This window comes from Neoarius graeffei, chromosome 2, assembly GCF_027579695.1.
Source record: "Neoarius graeffei isolate fNeoGra1 chromosome 2, fNeoGra1.pri, whole genome shotgun sequence".
NCBI classification, from domain to species: domain Eukaryota; kingdom Metazoa; phylum Chordata; class Actinopteri; order Siluriformes; family Ariidae; genus Neoarius; species Neoarius graeffei.
Window position 1 is genome coordinate 92,673,175 of NC_083570.1, and position 17,824 is coordinate 92,690,998.

A 17,824-nucleotide genomic window follows, 5' to 3' on the forward strand; every position below is an offset into this window, starting at 1 on the left:
TGATTTCAGGGCCACTTTTAAACAATCTTCATTTGGACTGACTGCACCTGTCTTTCTTTCTCTCTGTCTCTCCTGCAGTTACACACGTTTTCTATCTCTCAAGCAGACACACACACACACACACACACACACACACACACACACACACTCTCTGCCTTGCTCTCTGAAACATGTGTGCTCTCTCTCACACACACACACACACACACACACACACACACACACTCTCTCACACACACACACACACACACACACACACACACACTCTCTCTCTCTCTCTCTCTCTCTCTCTCTCTCTCTCACACACACACACATGCTCTCTCACACACACATCCTCTCTCTCTCACACACACATATACTCTCTCTCTCACACACTCTCTCTCTCTCACACACCATCATCATCATCGGCGATCACTCGTAACGAGTATGATTGTCCTCCTGACGGTGCGTCTGGTCACTTGTGGGTCGTCAGGTGGCGGTTGAGGCCAATCCTCGATCCACAGTCTCTATTGCAGTGGGGGCATATGTAGATTGTTGTCCTGGAGGTGGTGGTTTGGGTTTGGGGAGCAGTTTTGGTGGTGGTTCTCTCCTTCCTCAGTTGCCTTTTAGTTTCTGCGGCACGGTGGAGGTCCTCTTCCAGGTGTGCTGTACCCTCATGGACCATCCTTCTCCACTCATCTCTTTTGAGGGCAGCCTCCTCCCAGTTATTGAGATTGAAGTGACACTTTCTGAGGTGTACTTTGATCATGTCTTTGTACCGCTTCTTCTGCCCTCCTTGGGTACACTTTCCTTCCTTTAGTTGGCCATACAGAATCTGTTTTGGAAGGCGGTAATTGGGCATGCGTACTACATGACCTGTCCATTGTAGCTGGTGCCTAGCGATAGTTGAGGTGATCCTGGCGATGTTAGCTTCCTTTAAGACACTGATATTAGTCCGTCTATCTTCCCAGCTGATCCTAAGAATCTTGCGTAGGCATAGCTGGTGATACTGCTCCAGGGCTTTCAGATGTCTACTGTAGGTAGTCCAGCTATCAGCTCCATAGAGCAAGGTGGGAAGAATGACGGCTTGATAGACCAGGAGTTCGGTTTTGGTCAGGATTTCGCGGTTGTCAAAGACCCTGTCTCTCAGCCTAGCAAAAGCTGCACTGGCACACCCTATGCGGTGGTGGATTTCTGCATCAATGTCAGCTCTTGTGGATAGAAGACTGCCAAGATACATGAATCGGTCCACATTTTCCAGGGTGTTGTTGTCCACATGGATTGCTGGGGCCTTGGAGGGTGTGTCAGGGGCTGGTTGGTACAGTATCTGAGTTTTCCTGATGTTAATATCAAGTCCCAGGAGTTGGTAGGCTCTGGCAAAGGCGTCCATGATGCTTTGGAGGTCCGCTTCAGAAAGAGCCACTAGGGCGTTATCGTCAGCATATTGGAGCTCCATGATGGAGGATGTGAGCACCTTGCTTTTTGCCCTGAACATGTTGATGTTGAAGAGCCCGCTGTCTGTCCTATATATGAACTTGAGACCCTCAGGTAGGTTTTGGCTGGTGAGGTGGAGGATGGTGGCGATGAAGATGGAGAAGAGGGTTGGTGCAATGATGCAGCCCTGCTTGACACCAGTGTGCACTTTGAAAGGGGCTGTTTCACAGCCACCATTTCCAACTATGGTTGCGGTCATGTCATCATGTAGTAGGCGCAAGATCTTCAGATACTTCTCTCGGCATCCGATCTTGGATAGAATACACCAGAGGGCAGGTCTGTTCATGGAATCAAAGGCCTTTGTAAGATCGATGAACGCCATGTACAGGGGTAGGTGTTGCTCTCGACATTTCTCCTGCAGCTGGCGAGCTGTGAAAATCATGTCAGAGGTTCCTCTGGCGGGGCGGAAGCCACACTGTGACTCTGGGAGGATCACTTCTGACAGTGGCAGTAGTCGGTTGGCCAAAATACGGGCCAGTACTTTGCCTGTGGTGGACAGGAGGGAGATGCCCCTGTAGTTGCCACAGTCTGCTTTATCTCCCTTCTTGAATATGGTGACAATCAGGGCGTCCCTGAGTTCGGCAGGGATTTTCTCCTCCTCCCAGATCTTAGAAAGGAGGCTGTGGTTGTGACTGAGGAGTTTGGGCCCACCTTGCTTGAGGATTTGTGCTGGAATCCCATCTGGTCCAGAGGCCTTGTTGTTACTCAATCTCCTGATGGCACCCAAGACCTCACTTTCAGTGGGAGGGTCATGCAAATTGCAGGAGCAATTAGTTTTAAGTGATCAATCTAATTAAATCAGTCTCATTAATAATCTCATTAAATCAGTCTCATTGATAATCTCATTAAATCAGTCTCATTGATAATCTCATTAATTAATACCATTCATTTTGGTGCTTAATAATAAATTACCAAACAGCTAAAATTATGGTATATTCCAAATTATCATGGTCACTTACCGTATTACATAACTCATATGCACCTTGGAATTCTTTGAGATTGGGTGACTTCAAAAGTATTGGTACAACAAAAACACACACAGTTTCAATAATAATTGAATTTATTATAACAATGATAAAAATTGAATAATAGCAGTTGAAATATATACAAATATGATATATACTTGATGAGCGTGTGTGTGTGTGAGAGAGGCCTTATGGCCTAAGCAAAAAGGTTAGCCTAGCTTGCTAACGAGACAAAAGAATTAGCCATGTGTGTGTGGCTAGCTAAGGTGTGTTGTGAGGCCTGTGGCCTAAGCAAAAAGAATTAACTCTGGATGAGTGTGAACACATGGTGGGAACAAAAGAATTAGCTCTGGTTTGCTAGCTAAGGTGTGTTGTGAGGTCTGTGGCCTAAGCAAAAGGAATTACTCTAGGTGAGTGTGACCACGTGTTCCTAGGTAGAACAAAGAATTAGCCAATAGCTAACCCACTAGCTCATAACTTTACTAAATCCACTGAAATCTTGATGAGGTCAAAATATGTGTAATAATGAAATTAAGGGTTAGAAAGCAATAGAGGAAAGCATGCAAAAGCCTATCTATTAAGCAATTGAGAGATCAAAACAAAATAGAACAATCAATTCAACACCGAGTGTCTACAGTGTACACAATTAAACCATTCCTGAGTTTAAATTCACACTTCTTCATAAAGCTAATTCCTAAGACTAGTTTTTATGCCCAAAAATGCCAGTCTTACTTCAGTATCTCGCTTATAGTGCAAGATTATGGCGATATGTTCCGAGACTTTTGGAGTCCACAGGAGCACGTGAGTCGATTCCGTGGAAGGCAGAGGATTTCTTGGTCCGACGCTTTGTAGTTCATGGGAAGAAAGTCTCTGATCAAGCAATGTGCACAGCGCTTTAATTACAAGGGATCCGGCTGCTTCTAACTATAAATGAACTGTTTTGGGCGGCAGTTCGTAAAGTTACTATAATAGACAAACAAACTGGCTGTAGCTCAACCGAGAGAGAGATAGCACGATTTAAGTAGTTCTACCGTGGCCAAGGGTAAACAAAAACCATGTTGAATTGTTTTCTCAGGAGAAAAGACATCTGTATCTTGGATGCTCTGGTGAGCAGCCTCTTTATCTCTGTAGAACGCGCCACTTGCGATGAAATTCACAGCACCAAAGAGGAAGAGAGTAGCGTGCCTTAGTTACTTATGGATTCCTGGAGGATGTGATGTACGTGATCCCGCCCCGGCGTGACATAGGCCATCGCGGAAGTGGGCCGATGGGATCTGTAGTTTCTTAAAGGGACGGTTACGTTGTACTTACATTCCCCCTTTTGGTCTCAGGGGTATGACGGAGTCGTAGCACTGAGAGCACAGTACTGTACAGTCCACATGTCCATCGTCCTTGAGGTGGCTTTGCTCTGTACAGTTCATGGTGTCCTGTGAAAACTGTGTAAACTCATGAGTCCCAGTAAGACAGTTGGAGGCAGAGGCATTTGGGCATATAATCAGGTGGTAGGCATTTGGGCATATAATCACTCTCTAACTAGGTCAAAATCACATCTAAAAAAATTAAACATTAAACATGAAACATGCAGTGTTTAATTTCCTATGCATAAAAACAAGAAAAGAGAAGGAATGAAGGAAGAAAAGAAGTATTAGTGTTTGGGTTGGTAAACCTAATCTTCTGGAAAGGTATTGGGTTGGTGAATGTGACTGGGAATGTCAGTGTACGCTTATGGGTGAGTGAGGCGTACAAGCTAGGTGGACAGGATGGGCCTAACTATCGTCCCCCCCTTTTTGGAGTGAAAACTGTTCAAAGGGCTTGATTTGATGGCTATGGAGATCGATATGAGGGAGTTTGATTAGGCCTGGATGTCCTAATGCGATACACGACGGGGGACAGTTTTCCTACGATCGAAGGTCCCGACCAATGTGGTAGGAACTTTTTTTTTTTAAACTCCTACCGGCTTGGTAAAATTAAAATGTAGGACTTTGTCGCCTATTTGATATTCGTGATGGGAGGCTTTTCGGTCGTAGTAGGCCTTTTTGTCCTTTTACGCTCACTTCGATTTATTTGTTGAGGGGTCTGACCTCTTTTGTAACAGTTCTTTAATCTCAGCCAACTGGGCTTTTAAAGAATCCAGCTCTGCGCAGAACTCAACAGGTTGGTCTGAGTCACTGTGTCGGTCACCTTTACCCCTACGTGTAGAGCTATGGTCGGAACGCTCCTGCCGTCTCCGGCCGGAGCGGGGATGACGGTCTTGCTGCCAACCACCTTGTTCCCTATGACCCTTTTCACATGATGGACGGTTGCCAGAGTCACTGTGGACTTGCCTTCGGTCCCTCCTGGTCTTACCTCGCCGATTCTTCCACTTACCCTGGTGATGGCTCGGCAAGGGGCGGTTCAGACCGGGATTTCTCCAGTTGGGTCCCCCTTTTGGAGCTTCCCCTCCTTCTAAGGCCAGCGGGGGCCCATCTGCATCCTGGAGACTAAGGACTCTGGGTTCATCATTGTTTCTGTTTGTGGTTTTGACAATGGTCTCCCAGGTCATTTGGGCTAGTTGCCTAATTTCCCTCATCGAGTAAAAACCCTGTCGACATGTCAGTGTGACTTGAGTCTGCACGCTTGGGTGGAGGTTATGTAAGAAGAGGGATTTGAAGCCTCTATCATCTTCCAAGCCTGGTGCACTACTACCCTGGAAATAGGCAGTACGTAGCCGTCTATAATATTCACGAGGCACCTCAGACCGTTTTTGTTTAATTTGGATTGCACACAATGTCGCAGAGGTTTCGTCCGTGTATGGCGCATATTTTTCCCTCATGTAATTGCGAAGTTTCGAATAACTATCGCGAACATTTGGGGGTAGCGTCTCTAAAAAGGCACGAACGCTGCTACTGGAGGTCTTCCAGATTAGTCTAAGTTTCTCTCACGTTGTGGCTTTCGGCAGGTCCATCAAGCATCGGTTAATCTCTTGCAAATAATCATTCACATTTACTCTTTTACTCTCAGGATCGAATCGCTCAACATCAGGGTGTCTGGTTGTTAGGGCTTTGCTGGGATTCGAACCTGGGTCGCTGGTGTGATAATCCAGCAAACCCCCACTAGGCCACCAGAGGGATGACACAAGTGCAGAGGCGTGAGGCAAAAGTAGAGTATCAAAAAACAGTTTATTTACACTATATACAATCCAATGGGGCGGCACGGTGGTGTAGTGGTTAGCGCTGTCGCCTCACAGCAAGAAGGTCCTGGGTTCGAGCCCCGGGGCCAGCGAGGGCCTTTCTGTGTGGAGTTTGCATGTTCTCCCCGTGTCCGCGTGGGTTTCCTCCGGGTGCTCCGGTTTCCCCCACAGTCCAAAGACATGCAGGTTAGGTTAACTGGTGACTCTAAATTGACCGTAGGTGTGAATGTGAGTGTGAATGGTTGTCTGTGTCTATATGTCAGCCCTGTGATGACCTGGCGACTTGTCCAGGGTGTACCCCACCTTTCGCCCGTAGTCAGCTGGGATAGGCTCCAGCTTGCCTGCGACCCTGTAGAAGGATAAAGCGGCTAGAGATAATGAGATGAGATGAGCGACAATCCAATGGAAAAAACAAAAATAAAATCCAAACGCTCAGAAGATAAACCAAAATAAAAATATCCAAAGGTTAAATGTCCAAAAACAAAAGGAAAGGCAAAATGCTGAACGCTCAGAAGATCAAAAAGGTACAAAGTCCAAAGAAAGCAAAAAATATCAAAAACACAAGGGCACAGGCAAGATATGTGAGACAGAGGAAACTAGCACAAGACAGCATAGCATAAAGATTCCGTGACAAGGGAACAAACAGAGGGGTATTTATACACAAAACAATTAAGGAACAGGGCGGGGCAGGAAACAGGTAATCAAGACAAACACAAAACACAGTGGCGGCCTCTAGAGGCCAACACAAACATGACAAGATAAACATAACAGCGGCCTCTAGAGGCCAAAACAGTCCCAGTCCTAACAGGACCCCCCCCTCTAGGAGCATCTCCTGACGTTCCCAGGGCAATCCGGATGGGCCGAATGGAAGTCCCGACAAAGTCCTTTATCTAAAATGTCCCGGGCGGGGACCCAACAGCATTCCTCAGGGCCATAGCCCTCCCAGTCTACCAGATATTGAAGCCCGCCGCGGACCCGGTGGGAGTCAAGCAGGCGATGGACAGTGAACACAGTCTGACCCTGGAAGATGCAGGGGGGTGGGGGATTCCTAGGGGCAGGGGCATACGTGGACATCAGTACGGGCCGCAACAGGGAAACATGGAATGTGGGGTTGATCCTCAGAGTCCGGGGCAACTGGAGCTGGTAGGCGACAGGGTTTACCCTGTGCACCACCTTGAAAGGGCCAATGTAGCAAGGAGCAAGCTTGCGGTTCTCCACCCGCAGTGGAAGGTCCTTGGTGGACAGCCAAACCCGCTGCCCAGGGCGGAAAGCATGGGCAGGTCTTCTATGGCGGTTGGCCTGAGTCTGGTTGGTTCTGGAGGTCTGGATGAGGGTCCTCCTGACCTTGCTCCAGGTCTTGCGACACCGTCTCACATATTGGTTGACCGAGGGCACCCCCGCGTCCTCCTCCTGGTCCGGGAACAGAGGTGGCTGGAACTCAAATTGGCACTGGAACGGCGACAGCTTGGTAGCCGATGACTGCAGGGTGTTGTGGGTGTACTCTGCCCATGGCAGCCAGGTGCTCCACGAAGTTGGGTTATCCATAGCCAGGCCTCGCAGGGTGGTTTCCAGGTCCTGGTTGAGCCTCTCCGTCTGGCCATTGGACTGTGAGTGGAACCCAGAGGAGAGGCTGGCAGTGTCTCCAATGAGCTTGCAAAACCCGTGCCACACTCGGGAGGAGAACTGGGGCCCCCGGTCTGAGACGATATCCTGAGGGAGACCAAAGACTCAGAAGACATGATTAAACATTAGTTTAGCAGTTTCAAGGGCAGAAGGGAGCTTGCACAGTGGTATAAAGTGGCAGGCCTTGGAGAATCTGTCCACTATGACCAAAATGACAGGTGTTACCTTGTGACTCCGGGAGACCCGTGATGAAATCGACTGCCACGTGGGACCAGGGATGCCAGGGAATGGTCAGAGGATACAGGAGGCCCTGGGGATGCTGTCGTGGGTTCTTGCTTCTGGTGCACACCTCGCAGGAAAGGACAAATGACCTCACTTCCTTCTCCATGCTTGGCCACCAGAAGCATCTTCTCAGGAAGTCCAGGGTCCTTCGAGCTCCCGGGTGGGCGGTGAGAGGGGACGAGTGACCCCACTGGAGAACCTTGGCCCGGGCTTGATGTGGGACATACAAGAGGCCCAGTGGCCCCGTCCCAGGACCGGGGTCCTGGTGTTGGGCTCGTCGGATGGTCTCCTCAATACCCCAGCGGACAGGGGCCACAATCCGGGACACAGGGATAATAGGCCCAACTTCGCTCTCCCTGTTGGTGGGAGTGAACAGCCTGGACAGCGCATCAGGTTTGGTGTTTTTGGAGCCGGGGCGGTATGATAGGGTAAAGTCGAACCAACTGAAAAACAAGGCCCACCTAGCCTGTCGTGGATTGAGTCTCTTTGCTTGTTGGAGGTACTCCAGGTTCTTGTGGTCCATCCAGACCAAAAATGGATGTTGTGCTCCCTCCAGCCAGTGCCTCCACTCCTCAAGGGCCAGTTTAACTGCTAGCAGTTCTCGATCCCCCACGTCATACCGTGACTCCGCAGAACTCAGGCGGTGGGAGAAGTATGCGCAGGGGTGCAACCTTCCTTCCAAGCGTTGAGAGAGGACCGTGCTGACGCCGCTGTCCGAGGCGTCCACCTCGACGATGAAGGGTTGCAAAGGGTCCGGGAGGACCAGAATGGGTGCTGTGCAGAAGCGGTGCTTGAGGTCTTTGAACGCCTTTTCCGCCTGAGGAGACCAGACACACGATCCACCTGTCCCTTTGGTGAGGTCCGATATGGGCGCTGCTACAGAACTGAAGTTCCTGATAAACTTGCAGTAGAACTTCGCAAATCCTAAGAACCGCTGAACCTCTTCAATGGACTTGGGGGTGGGCCAGTCCTGGACGGCCAGGATCTTGGCTGGATCAATCTGGAGTTGGCCTGTCCGTACAATAAAACCCAGAAAGGAGACCTCGGGAACATGAAATTCGCATTTCTGGGCCTTAGCGAACAGATTGTTCTGTAGCAGCCTCTGGAGAACCTGGCGGACATGGTGGCGGTGCTCCTGCATGGTTTTGGAAAAGATTAGGATGTCGTTGAGGTAGACAAAAATGTACTGGGTAATCATGTCCCTCAAGACATCATTGATTAGGGCCTGAAAAACAGCTGGTGCGTTGGTGAGTCTGAAGGGCATCACCTGGTACTCGTAGTGCCCAGACGGGGTGTTAAAGGCAGTCTTCCACTCATCTCCCTGTCGGATACGGATGAGGTGGTATGTGTTCCGTAAGTCCAATTTGGTGAAGACAGTGGCGCCTTGGAGCAGATCGAACACTGTGGACATCAGCGGAAGGGGATAGCGGTTGCGTACAGTGATCTTGTTCAGACCCCTGTAATCAATACACAGCCGGAGCCCCCCATCCTTCTTGCCGACAAAGAAGAAGCCGGCACCAGCGGGTGAGGTGGATGGTCGAATGAACCCAGAAGCCAAGGTGTCCTTGATGTACGCCTCCATGGCCTTGCGTTCTGGCTGAGAGAGGGAAAACAGTCTGTCACGAGGAGGGGTAGTCCCAGGGAGCAAGTCGATGGCACAGTCGTAGGCACGGTGCAGAGGAAGAACGGCGGCCCTGCTCTTGCTGAAAACTTCCTTGAGATCCCAGTACTCTGTGGGAACTTGAGATAACTCGGTGAGATCAGGAGGCTCGGCAGGAGACACAGGAGAGCTAGAGAGCAGACAAGAGGCATGGCACGCAGGGCCCCATTCCACAACCTGGCTTGTTACCCAGTCTATGCGAGGGTTGTGGCGGGTAAGCCAAGGAAGGCCTAGAATCACTGGGAACTCTGGTGAAGGAATCAGGTGCAGGGATATTTCTTCCTTGTGACCTTGAGACTGGAGGAAGACTGGAGAAGTTACTTGGGTGACTCTTCCGTCCCCTAAGGCTTGGCCATCCAGGGCAGACACAGACAGTGGGACTTCAAGAGGTGCAGTCGGAACATTGATACTTTGGGCAAAGTGAACATCCATAAAGTTTCCAGCCGCCCCTGAGTCTAACAAGGCCTGACAAGAGTGGACAGACTCACCCCAGGAGATGGAGACCGGGATGTAGACTCCTTGGCCAGGGAGTTCAGGAGAGAGGGTAGGCCCTGTCACAACCCTCCCTCGGCTGGACGGGGTGGTCCTTTTCCCGAGAGCTCGGGACATGATGCTCGGAAATGGCCAGGCTTGCCACAGTAGATGCAGCACTTGTCCCTCCTTCTGCGCTCCCTCTCAGCTGCGGAGAGACGAGTACGGCCAACTTGCATGGGCACTGGACAGTCACTGGAGGAGGTAGACGGGCTCCAGGTCGAGGCAGTGAGGCCGGGGAAGCTCAGGACTCGGCAGTGCTCTCTAATCCTGTTGTCAAGATGAGTAGAATGTGAGATCAGAGTTTCACTTGGGCATCCGATAAAGGCCAGGCCGTCTTTGATAGGGTCAGACAAACCATGGTGAAAGGCTGAAACCAGGGCTGCTTCGTTCCATCCGCTGACAGCTGCGAGCGTCCGGAACGCGATGGCGTAGTCCGTGAAGCTTCCTTCTTGCCGGATGGACATGAGCTTCCTGGCTGCATCTTTACTGGTGTCTGCCTGATCGAAGACACGACACATCTCCTCCATAAACAACTTGAAATCAGAGCACTCGGGTCCCTGTCTCTGCCAACTGGCCGTTGCCCAAGCTCGTGCCTTACCAGCTAACAAGGTTATCACAAAGGCAATCTTGCGGCGATCCGTAGTGTAGGTGGTAGGCTGAAGCTCAAAGGTGAGTTGGCACTGGGTAAGGAACTCCCAGCACTCACCGTGCTTGCCGTCATACCTCTGTGGTGCAGGAAGGCTGGGTTCGCGAGGTGAAGGAGACAGCATGGCGGGAGGCACTGGAGTGGGAGCAGGAGCCGGATCAGGATAAGGAGATGCGGGCAGAGGAGTCAGCTGTGCCGGGTTTTCCCAATTTGTTGAAGCAGTACCTCGTGGCGAGCAAGGGCCTCATGTTGGCTTGCGAGCGTTCGTCCATGAGCGTCCATGGTCGCTCCGAAGCGTGTCAAAGCTGCCATAATTCCCTGAAGGTTGGCTGGGTAGACAGTTGAAGACGCCTCTGCTGAGTCGGTCATGACGGAGTCTTTCTGTTAGGGTTTTGCTGGGAGTGATAATCCAGCAAACCCCCACTAGGCCACCAGGGGGATGACTCAAGTGCAGAGGCGTGAGGTGAAAGTAGAGTATCAAAAAACAGTTTATTTACACTATATACAATCCAATGGGCGGCACGGTGGTGTAGTGGTTAGCGCTGTCGCCTCACAGCAAGAAGATCTGGGTTCGAGCCCCGTGGCCGGTGAGGGCCTTTCTGTGTGGAGTTTGCATGTTCTCCCCGTGTCCGCGTGGGTTTCCTCCGGGTGCTCCGGTTTCCCCCACAGTACAAAGACATGCAGGTTAGGTTAACTGGTGACTCTCAATTGACCATAGGTGTGAATGTGAGTGTGAATGGTTGTCTGTGTCTATGTGTCAGCCCTGTGATGACCTGGCAACTTGTCCAGGGTGTACCCCGCCTTTCGCCCATAGTCAGCTGGGATAGGCTCCAGCTTGCCTGCAACCCTGTAGAACAGGATAAAGCGGCTAGAGATAATGAGATGAGATGAGATGAGATGAGACAATCCAATGGAAAAAAACAAAAAGAAAATCCAAAAGCTCAGAAGATAAACCAAAATAAAAATATCCAAAGGTTAAATGTCCAAAAACAAAAGGAAAGGCAAAATGCTGAACGCTCAGAAGATCAAAAAGGTACAAAGTCCAAAGAAAGCAAAAAATATAAAAAACACAAGGGCACAGGCAAGATACGTGAGACAGAGGAAACTAGCACAAGACAGCATAGCATAAAGACTCCGTGACAAGGGAACAAACAGAGGGGTATTTATCCACAAAACAATTAAGGAACAGGGTGGGGCAGGAAACGGGCAATCAAGACAAACACAAAACACAGTGGCAGCCTCTAGAGGCCAACACAAACATGACAAGATAAACATAACAGCGGCCTCTAGAGGCCAAAACAGTCCCAGTCCTAACACCGGTTCGGATGCCTCTTCCCGCTCTGAGCTTCGGGGCATTGTTGGGGGTCTTTCACGCCCCTTGCGCTCTTCCTGGGGGGTCTGCTCCTTGGCAACCCTCTTGGCAGCCTTTTCGGCTTTCTCTAGCCTTTCGGCGCAATCATCAAGGGAGGTTTTTAAGAGCTCACGCTCCCTATATAAATTATTGTTATCGGCTGCCAGCTCGGCGTTGCTGGTGGTCAGCCTTTCAACCTCTCTGTGGAGGCGTCTGATTTCTGAATCAGTATTTTGGAAGTATGATAGGAATAGCTTACCTAGTGTCTCTTGGACACTAATAATTGTTCCTTTTGGATCTCTCATATGTTTGTTCGAGTTATCTATGTTGTTTTGGCATTCACCCTTACTCGTGTTCCTAATGTTTGCCTTTTCGGAGGCAGAGCAGTGAATGAGGTCTGCGATGACCTCAAGGAGAGACACGTCTTGAGCATTGTCTTCAGCTTCTGAGACACGAGGGGATGACATTTTACTTAGGTTGGATATCATTAACTAATTAATCAGTGAGTTAATTTATTAATTAATTATTATTAATTAATATTAACTATGTAATTAATCAGTTGATAAAGTTTTTTTTTTTTTAAATGCTATCTCTTATCCTAAGTTATGAATAGGTTATTAGTATTTTGTGATATGGTTATCACGCTACTGTTAACCGTTTAACACACCTGGGGATATACCTTGGCAACTGCTGAATCAAACTGGTAGTTTATCTGTTGTTGCAACTGTAGGTACACAGCCCGTCCTTTTTAAAAAACTACATTTCCCATCAGCCCACTTCCGCGTTGACCTGCGTCACGCGGGGGCAGGATCACCAACGTCACATCCTACAGGAAAGCATAAGCAACAGAACACGCTTCCGCTTCCTTCTCTTTTGGAGCTGTGATTGCAACGGACACAGAGAGAAAATCGCTCGCTCCGCCGGGCAAATCAAAAAGACGTCTTTTTCTTTCTTTCTTGCAAGATCCACAAGTTAGCACGATTTCTTGTTTACCACTGGCCACAGTAAAAATCCAGAATAGCGCGATTTTTAAACTCAGTGAGTTACAACCGGTTTTTCATTCATTCCTTACATACGTACTACTGCAGCTCAAGGCATTTAATTTAGAATTGGGAGAGATGAGAATTCCTCCTGATTGAACTGTGCACATTATTTTGATCAGAGACTTTCTTTTCATCACGAGCCGGACCAGGAAGTTCTCTACGCTTTGTACACGAGCGACTCACGTGCTTCACAACGGTGAAAGAACCTCCGAAGTCTCAGAAAATCTTCTCATAATCTCGTGTAGAAGCGGGACATTAAGTAAGATTGGCATTTGGGCATAATTAAGCTAGTCTTAGGAATTTGCTTTTATTGAAACAGTGTGAATTTAAACTCAGGAAGGTTTTGTTTACACTATTAGACACGCAGCGTGTCAAATTTAATTGTTCTGTTTGTTTAATCTCTCAATTGTGTTATTAGATAGGCTGTGCATGCTTCTTTATTCCTTACTAATATCCTCAATTTCATTATCACACATCTTGATCTCATCAAGATTTCAGCGGATTCAGTATTGTTATGAGCTAGTGGGTTAGCTACCGGCTAGCCCTTTGTTACTTAGAAACACGTGTTCACCAGGCCTGGCCACACACAAACACACATTAGCAACACAAAGCTAATCTAGGCCTACCACGTGCTCAAACACACCTTTCTTTTGTTTAACTCCACGAGGTAGGGTCCTTGGGCTTTAGCTAGCCACACGGCTAATTCCTTTGTCTCGTTAGCAAGCTAGGCTAACCTTTGCTCAAGCCACAAGGCCTACACCACGTGGGGACACACACACAAACACACGTGGAGTTAGCTACACAAAGCTAATTCTCTTTTAAGCCACACCCACACAAGGCCTCTCTCACACACACACACACACACCTCACCGTTTGTATATATTCCATCTGCTACTATCCATTTTTATCTTTGTTATAATAAATTCATTTATTATTGAAACTGTGTGTTTTATTTGTGTTCCAATAATATACTCGAGGTTGCCCAATCTCCAAAGAATTCAGAAAGGTGCATATAAGTTATGTAATATGGTAAGTGATCATAATAATTTGGAATATACCATAATTTGGCTGTTTGGTAATTTATTAATAAGCACCAAAATTAACGGTACGATTCACTTTAAATGATTCACTTTGAATGATTCACTTGAATGATTCAAATGAGACTGATTCAATTTAATTATTAACCTTCAAATTTAATATGAGACTGATTTAATGAGATTGATCACTCAATTACCCAAATACACCCACACAACAATATTCAAGAAGTCAACACCAATTGCCTCACATGGGGCACCAATTTAATGTAGGTGCAATTAGTTTTAAGTGATCAATCTAATTAAATCAGTCTCATTAATAATCTCATTAAATCAGTCTCATTGATAATCTCATTAAATCAGTCTCATTGATAATCTCATTAATTAATACCATTAATTTTGGTGCTTAATAATAAATTACCAAACAGCTAACATTATGGTATATTCCAAATTATTATGATCACTTACCATATTACATAACTCATATGCACCTTGGAATTCTTTGAGATTGGGTGACTTCAAAAGTATTGGTACAACAAATAAACACACACAGTTTCAATAATAATTGAATTTATTACAACAATGATAAAAATTGAATAACAGCAGTTGAAATATATACAAATATGATATATACTTGATGAGCATGTGTGTGTGTGTGTGTGTGTGTGCGCACGTGTGTGTGTGTGAGAGAGGCCTTATGGCCTAAGCAAAAAGGTTAGCCTAGCTTGCTAACGAGACAAAAGAATTAGCCGTGTGTGTGTGGCTAGCTAAGGTGTGTTGTGAGGCCTGTGGCCTAAACAAAAGAATTAACTCTGGATGAGTGTGACCACATGGTGGGAACAAAAGAATTAGCTCTGGTTTGCTAGCTAAGGTGTGTTGTGAGGTCTGTGGCCTAAACAAAAGGAATTACTCTAGGTGAGTGTGACCACGTGTTCCTAGGTAGAACAAAGAATTAGCCGATAGCTAACCCACTAGCTCATAACCTTACTAAATCCACTGAAATCTTGATGAGGTCAAAATATGTGTAATAATGAAATTAAGGGTTAGAAAGGAATAGAGGAAAGCATGCAAAAACCTATCTATTAAGCAATTAAAAGATCAAAACAAAATAGAATAATCAATTCAACACCGAGTGTCTACAGTGTACACAATTAAACCGTTCCTGAGTTTAAATTCACACTTCTTCATAAAGCTAATTCCTAAGACTAGTTTTTATGCCCCAAAATGCCAGTCTTACTTCAGTATCTCGCTTATAGTGCAAGATTATGGAGATATGTTCCGAGACTTTTGGAGTCCACAGGAGCACGTGAGTCAATTCCGTGTAAGGCAGCGGATTTCTTGGTCCGACGCTTTGTAGTTCGTGGGAAGAAAGTCTCTGATCAAGCAATGTGCACAGCACTTTAATTACAAGGGATCCGGCTGCTTCTAACTATAAATGAACTGTTTTGGGCGGCAGTTCGTAATGTTACTATAATAGACAAACAAACTGGCTGTAGCTCAACCGAGAGAGAGATAGCATGATTTAAGTAGTTCTACCATGGCCAAGGGTAAACAAAAACCATGTTGAATCGTTTTCTCGGGAGAAAAGACGTCTGTATCTTGGATGCTCTGGTGAGCGGCCTCTTTATCTCTGTAGAACACGCCACTTGCGACGAGATTCACAGCACCAAAGAGGAAGAGAGTAGCGTGCCTTAGTTACTTATGGATTCCTGGAGGATGTGACATAGGTGATCCCGCCCCGGCGTGACGTAGGCCATCGCGGAAGTGGGCCGATGGGATCTGTAGTTTCTTAAAGGGACGGTTGCGTTGTACTTACAAAATGCTCCATGATGGGCTGGTGAGGAATTTGGTTGATGGTTTCTGAGTCAACTGTGGTGTTTCAGTTCAGGAGCTCCCGGAAGTGTTCTTCCCATCTGGAGCTGATCCCTTCTTCGTCCTTCAGCAGGGTTTGCCCATCTTTGGAGCGGAGGGGATTGAGGCCTCGATAACTTGGACTATACACAGCTTTGGTGGCATTGAAGAAGCCCCTGGTGTCACCTGAGTCAGCAAGCCTCTGGATCTCCAAGGCCTTCTCTGTCCACCACTGGTTCTTTAACTCTCGCACCCTGCGCTGGACAAGTACCTTTGCCTTGGAGTGGGCCTGTCTTTTAGCCTTACAATTGATGTCATTCTGCCAAGAACAAAAGGCTTTCCTTTTGGCATCAATTAGCTGTTCTATTTTGGTGTCATTGTTGTCAAACCAGTCTTGATGTTTCCTGGTCTTGTAGCCAAGGGTGTCCATGCAGGTCTCGAGCAAGATGGTCTTAAGGGTCTTCCAGTGTTCTTCCACGTCCTCAGGATATTCTTCAGGGAGTCGTTCAAGTAGGGTCTTCTGAAGTTGTTGCACTCTTTCTGTATCGCCCAAGCTGTCGATGTTGAATTTAGAACGTGTTTGCTTCCTTTGGGTCCTCCTTTTCTGATGTAGCTGGATGTTCATTGTGGAGTGGATAAGGTGATGGTCTGTCCAACAATCATTCGCACAGGTCATGGCCCTGGTGATGTTAACATCCTTGCGATCTCTAGCCCTGACAATCACATAGTCAATGAGATGCCAGCACTTTGATCGAGGGTGCATCCAGGAGGTTTTGAACCTGTTTCTCTGGCAGAAAAGGGTGTTTGTTACGACCAGCTCACGTTCAGCACACTTTGACAGTAGGAGGGTTCCATTGGAGTTGGTATTTCCAACACCCTCTTTGCCTAGGGTGCCTTTCCAGAGCTTGTGATCCTTGCCAACCCTGGCATTGAAATCCCTGAGTAGGAGGATTTTGTCTTCCTTCAGGATGTTCGATAGGACCTGGTCAAGGGATGCATAGAAGGCCTCCTTGTCTTCGTCCTGTGAGTCCAAGGTTGGTGCGTAGGCACTCACAGCAGTGGTCATCTGGTTGTTTGAGAGCCTCAGGCGCAGTGTCATGAGACGTTCATTGATGCCTACTGGAGATTCAGTGAGTTGGGAGATGAGGCGGTTCTTGATGGCGAATCCCACTCTGTGGATTCTGGCTTCATCAGCTGGCTTTCTCTTCCAGAATAAGGTGTATCCACCTTTCTCCTCCTTCAGTTGCCCCTCATCGGCCAGGCGGGTTTCAGATAGCATTCTTTAAATTCGTTTCTTAAGACAAGGATTTTTTAAGATGTTACCTTGACAGTTTCGGCGATAAACTTCCACCTTCTTCAAAACAGTCACCAGATGTTGAGTGGTGACGTGACTTATCAGCTGATGTTACTCTAAGGAGGCGTGAACGTCCCGCCCAATTTGACAGGTAGTTCACGCCTCCTGCTGTCAGGTCGCTCCTCCAGGACGGCGCTCCAGGTGTGTGACAGCGCGTACGCTCCCTCATCCCGGTTCATCGTTCTCTGCGCACGCTTTCGTATCTCCACTGCCTCTAAAATCCAACACTGGAATCTATTTTCTTCAGCGCGAATGACTCTGGCCTCTTCCCAATTCATTATATGATTTTGCCGTTTGCAGTGGTCTGAAATGGCTGATTTTAAGTTTTCTTGGTGTGCTTTTTCTTTTTCGGATCTTGTGAGTCTTTTTGTTGTTTCTTTTTCACATTCTATTTGGTGTTCTTTTTTGCGAGTATGGAAGCATCTGCCCGTTTCACCAATATAAACTTTATTACATGAACGGCAAGGGATTTCATATATGACGTTGCATTTATTGTCCAGTTGTATTTTATCTTTGGGGTGAACTAGCAGCTGTCGGAGGTTTTTGTATGGTTTGACCGGGGTGTTGATGTGGTATTTCTTCATGGATCGTTGGATGCGTTCTGTAACTCCTTTTATGTATGGTAGTGTGACAAAGCCTCGGTTTGTTTTTTTCTGTGTTTTTCCTTGTTTGTTTGTTTGTTTGTTTTTTTCCTTTGTTTGTGTCTGTAATTTCGCTTTTCGGATTGCCCACAGTGGATATTGGCAGTTTTTTAATGCCTGTTGGATGTGTTGTTCCTCCTCCTGTCTGTCTTTCTCCTCCGTGATGTTCTGTGTTCGGTCGTATAGTGTTCTGATTACTGA

General features: G+C 47.4%; 1 protein-coding gene across 1 annotated transcript in view; it reads right to left on the minus strand.

Moving 5' to 3' along the window:
* Window positions 1–451: 451 nt before the first annotated feature.
* Window positions 452–17,824, minus strand: part of LOC132870238 (uncharacterized) — a 22,224-nt gene continuing 4,851 nt past the window's right edge. Inside the window, exons 3-4 of the mRNA XM_060903883.1 lie at window positions 15,730–16,905; window positions 452–2,204 (exon numbers count right to left, since the gene is read on the minus strand). Coding sequence (XP_060759866.1) covers window positions 452–2,204; window positions 15,730–16,905 — 2,929 coding nt within the window. The remainder of the gene's footprint in view (window positions 2,205–15,729; window positions 16,906–17,824) is intronic.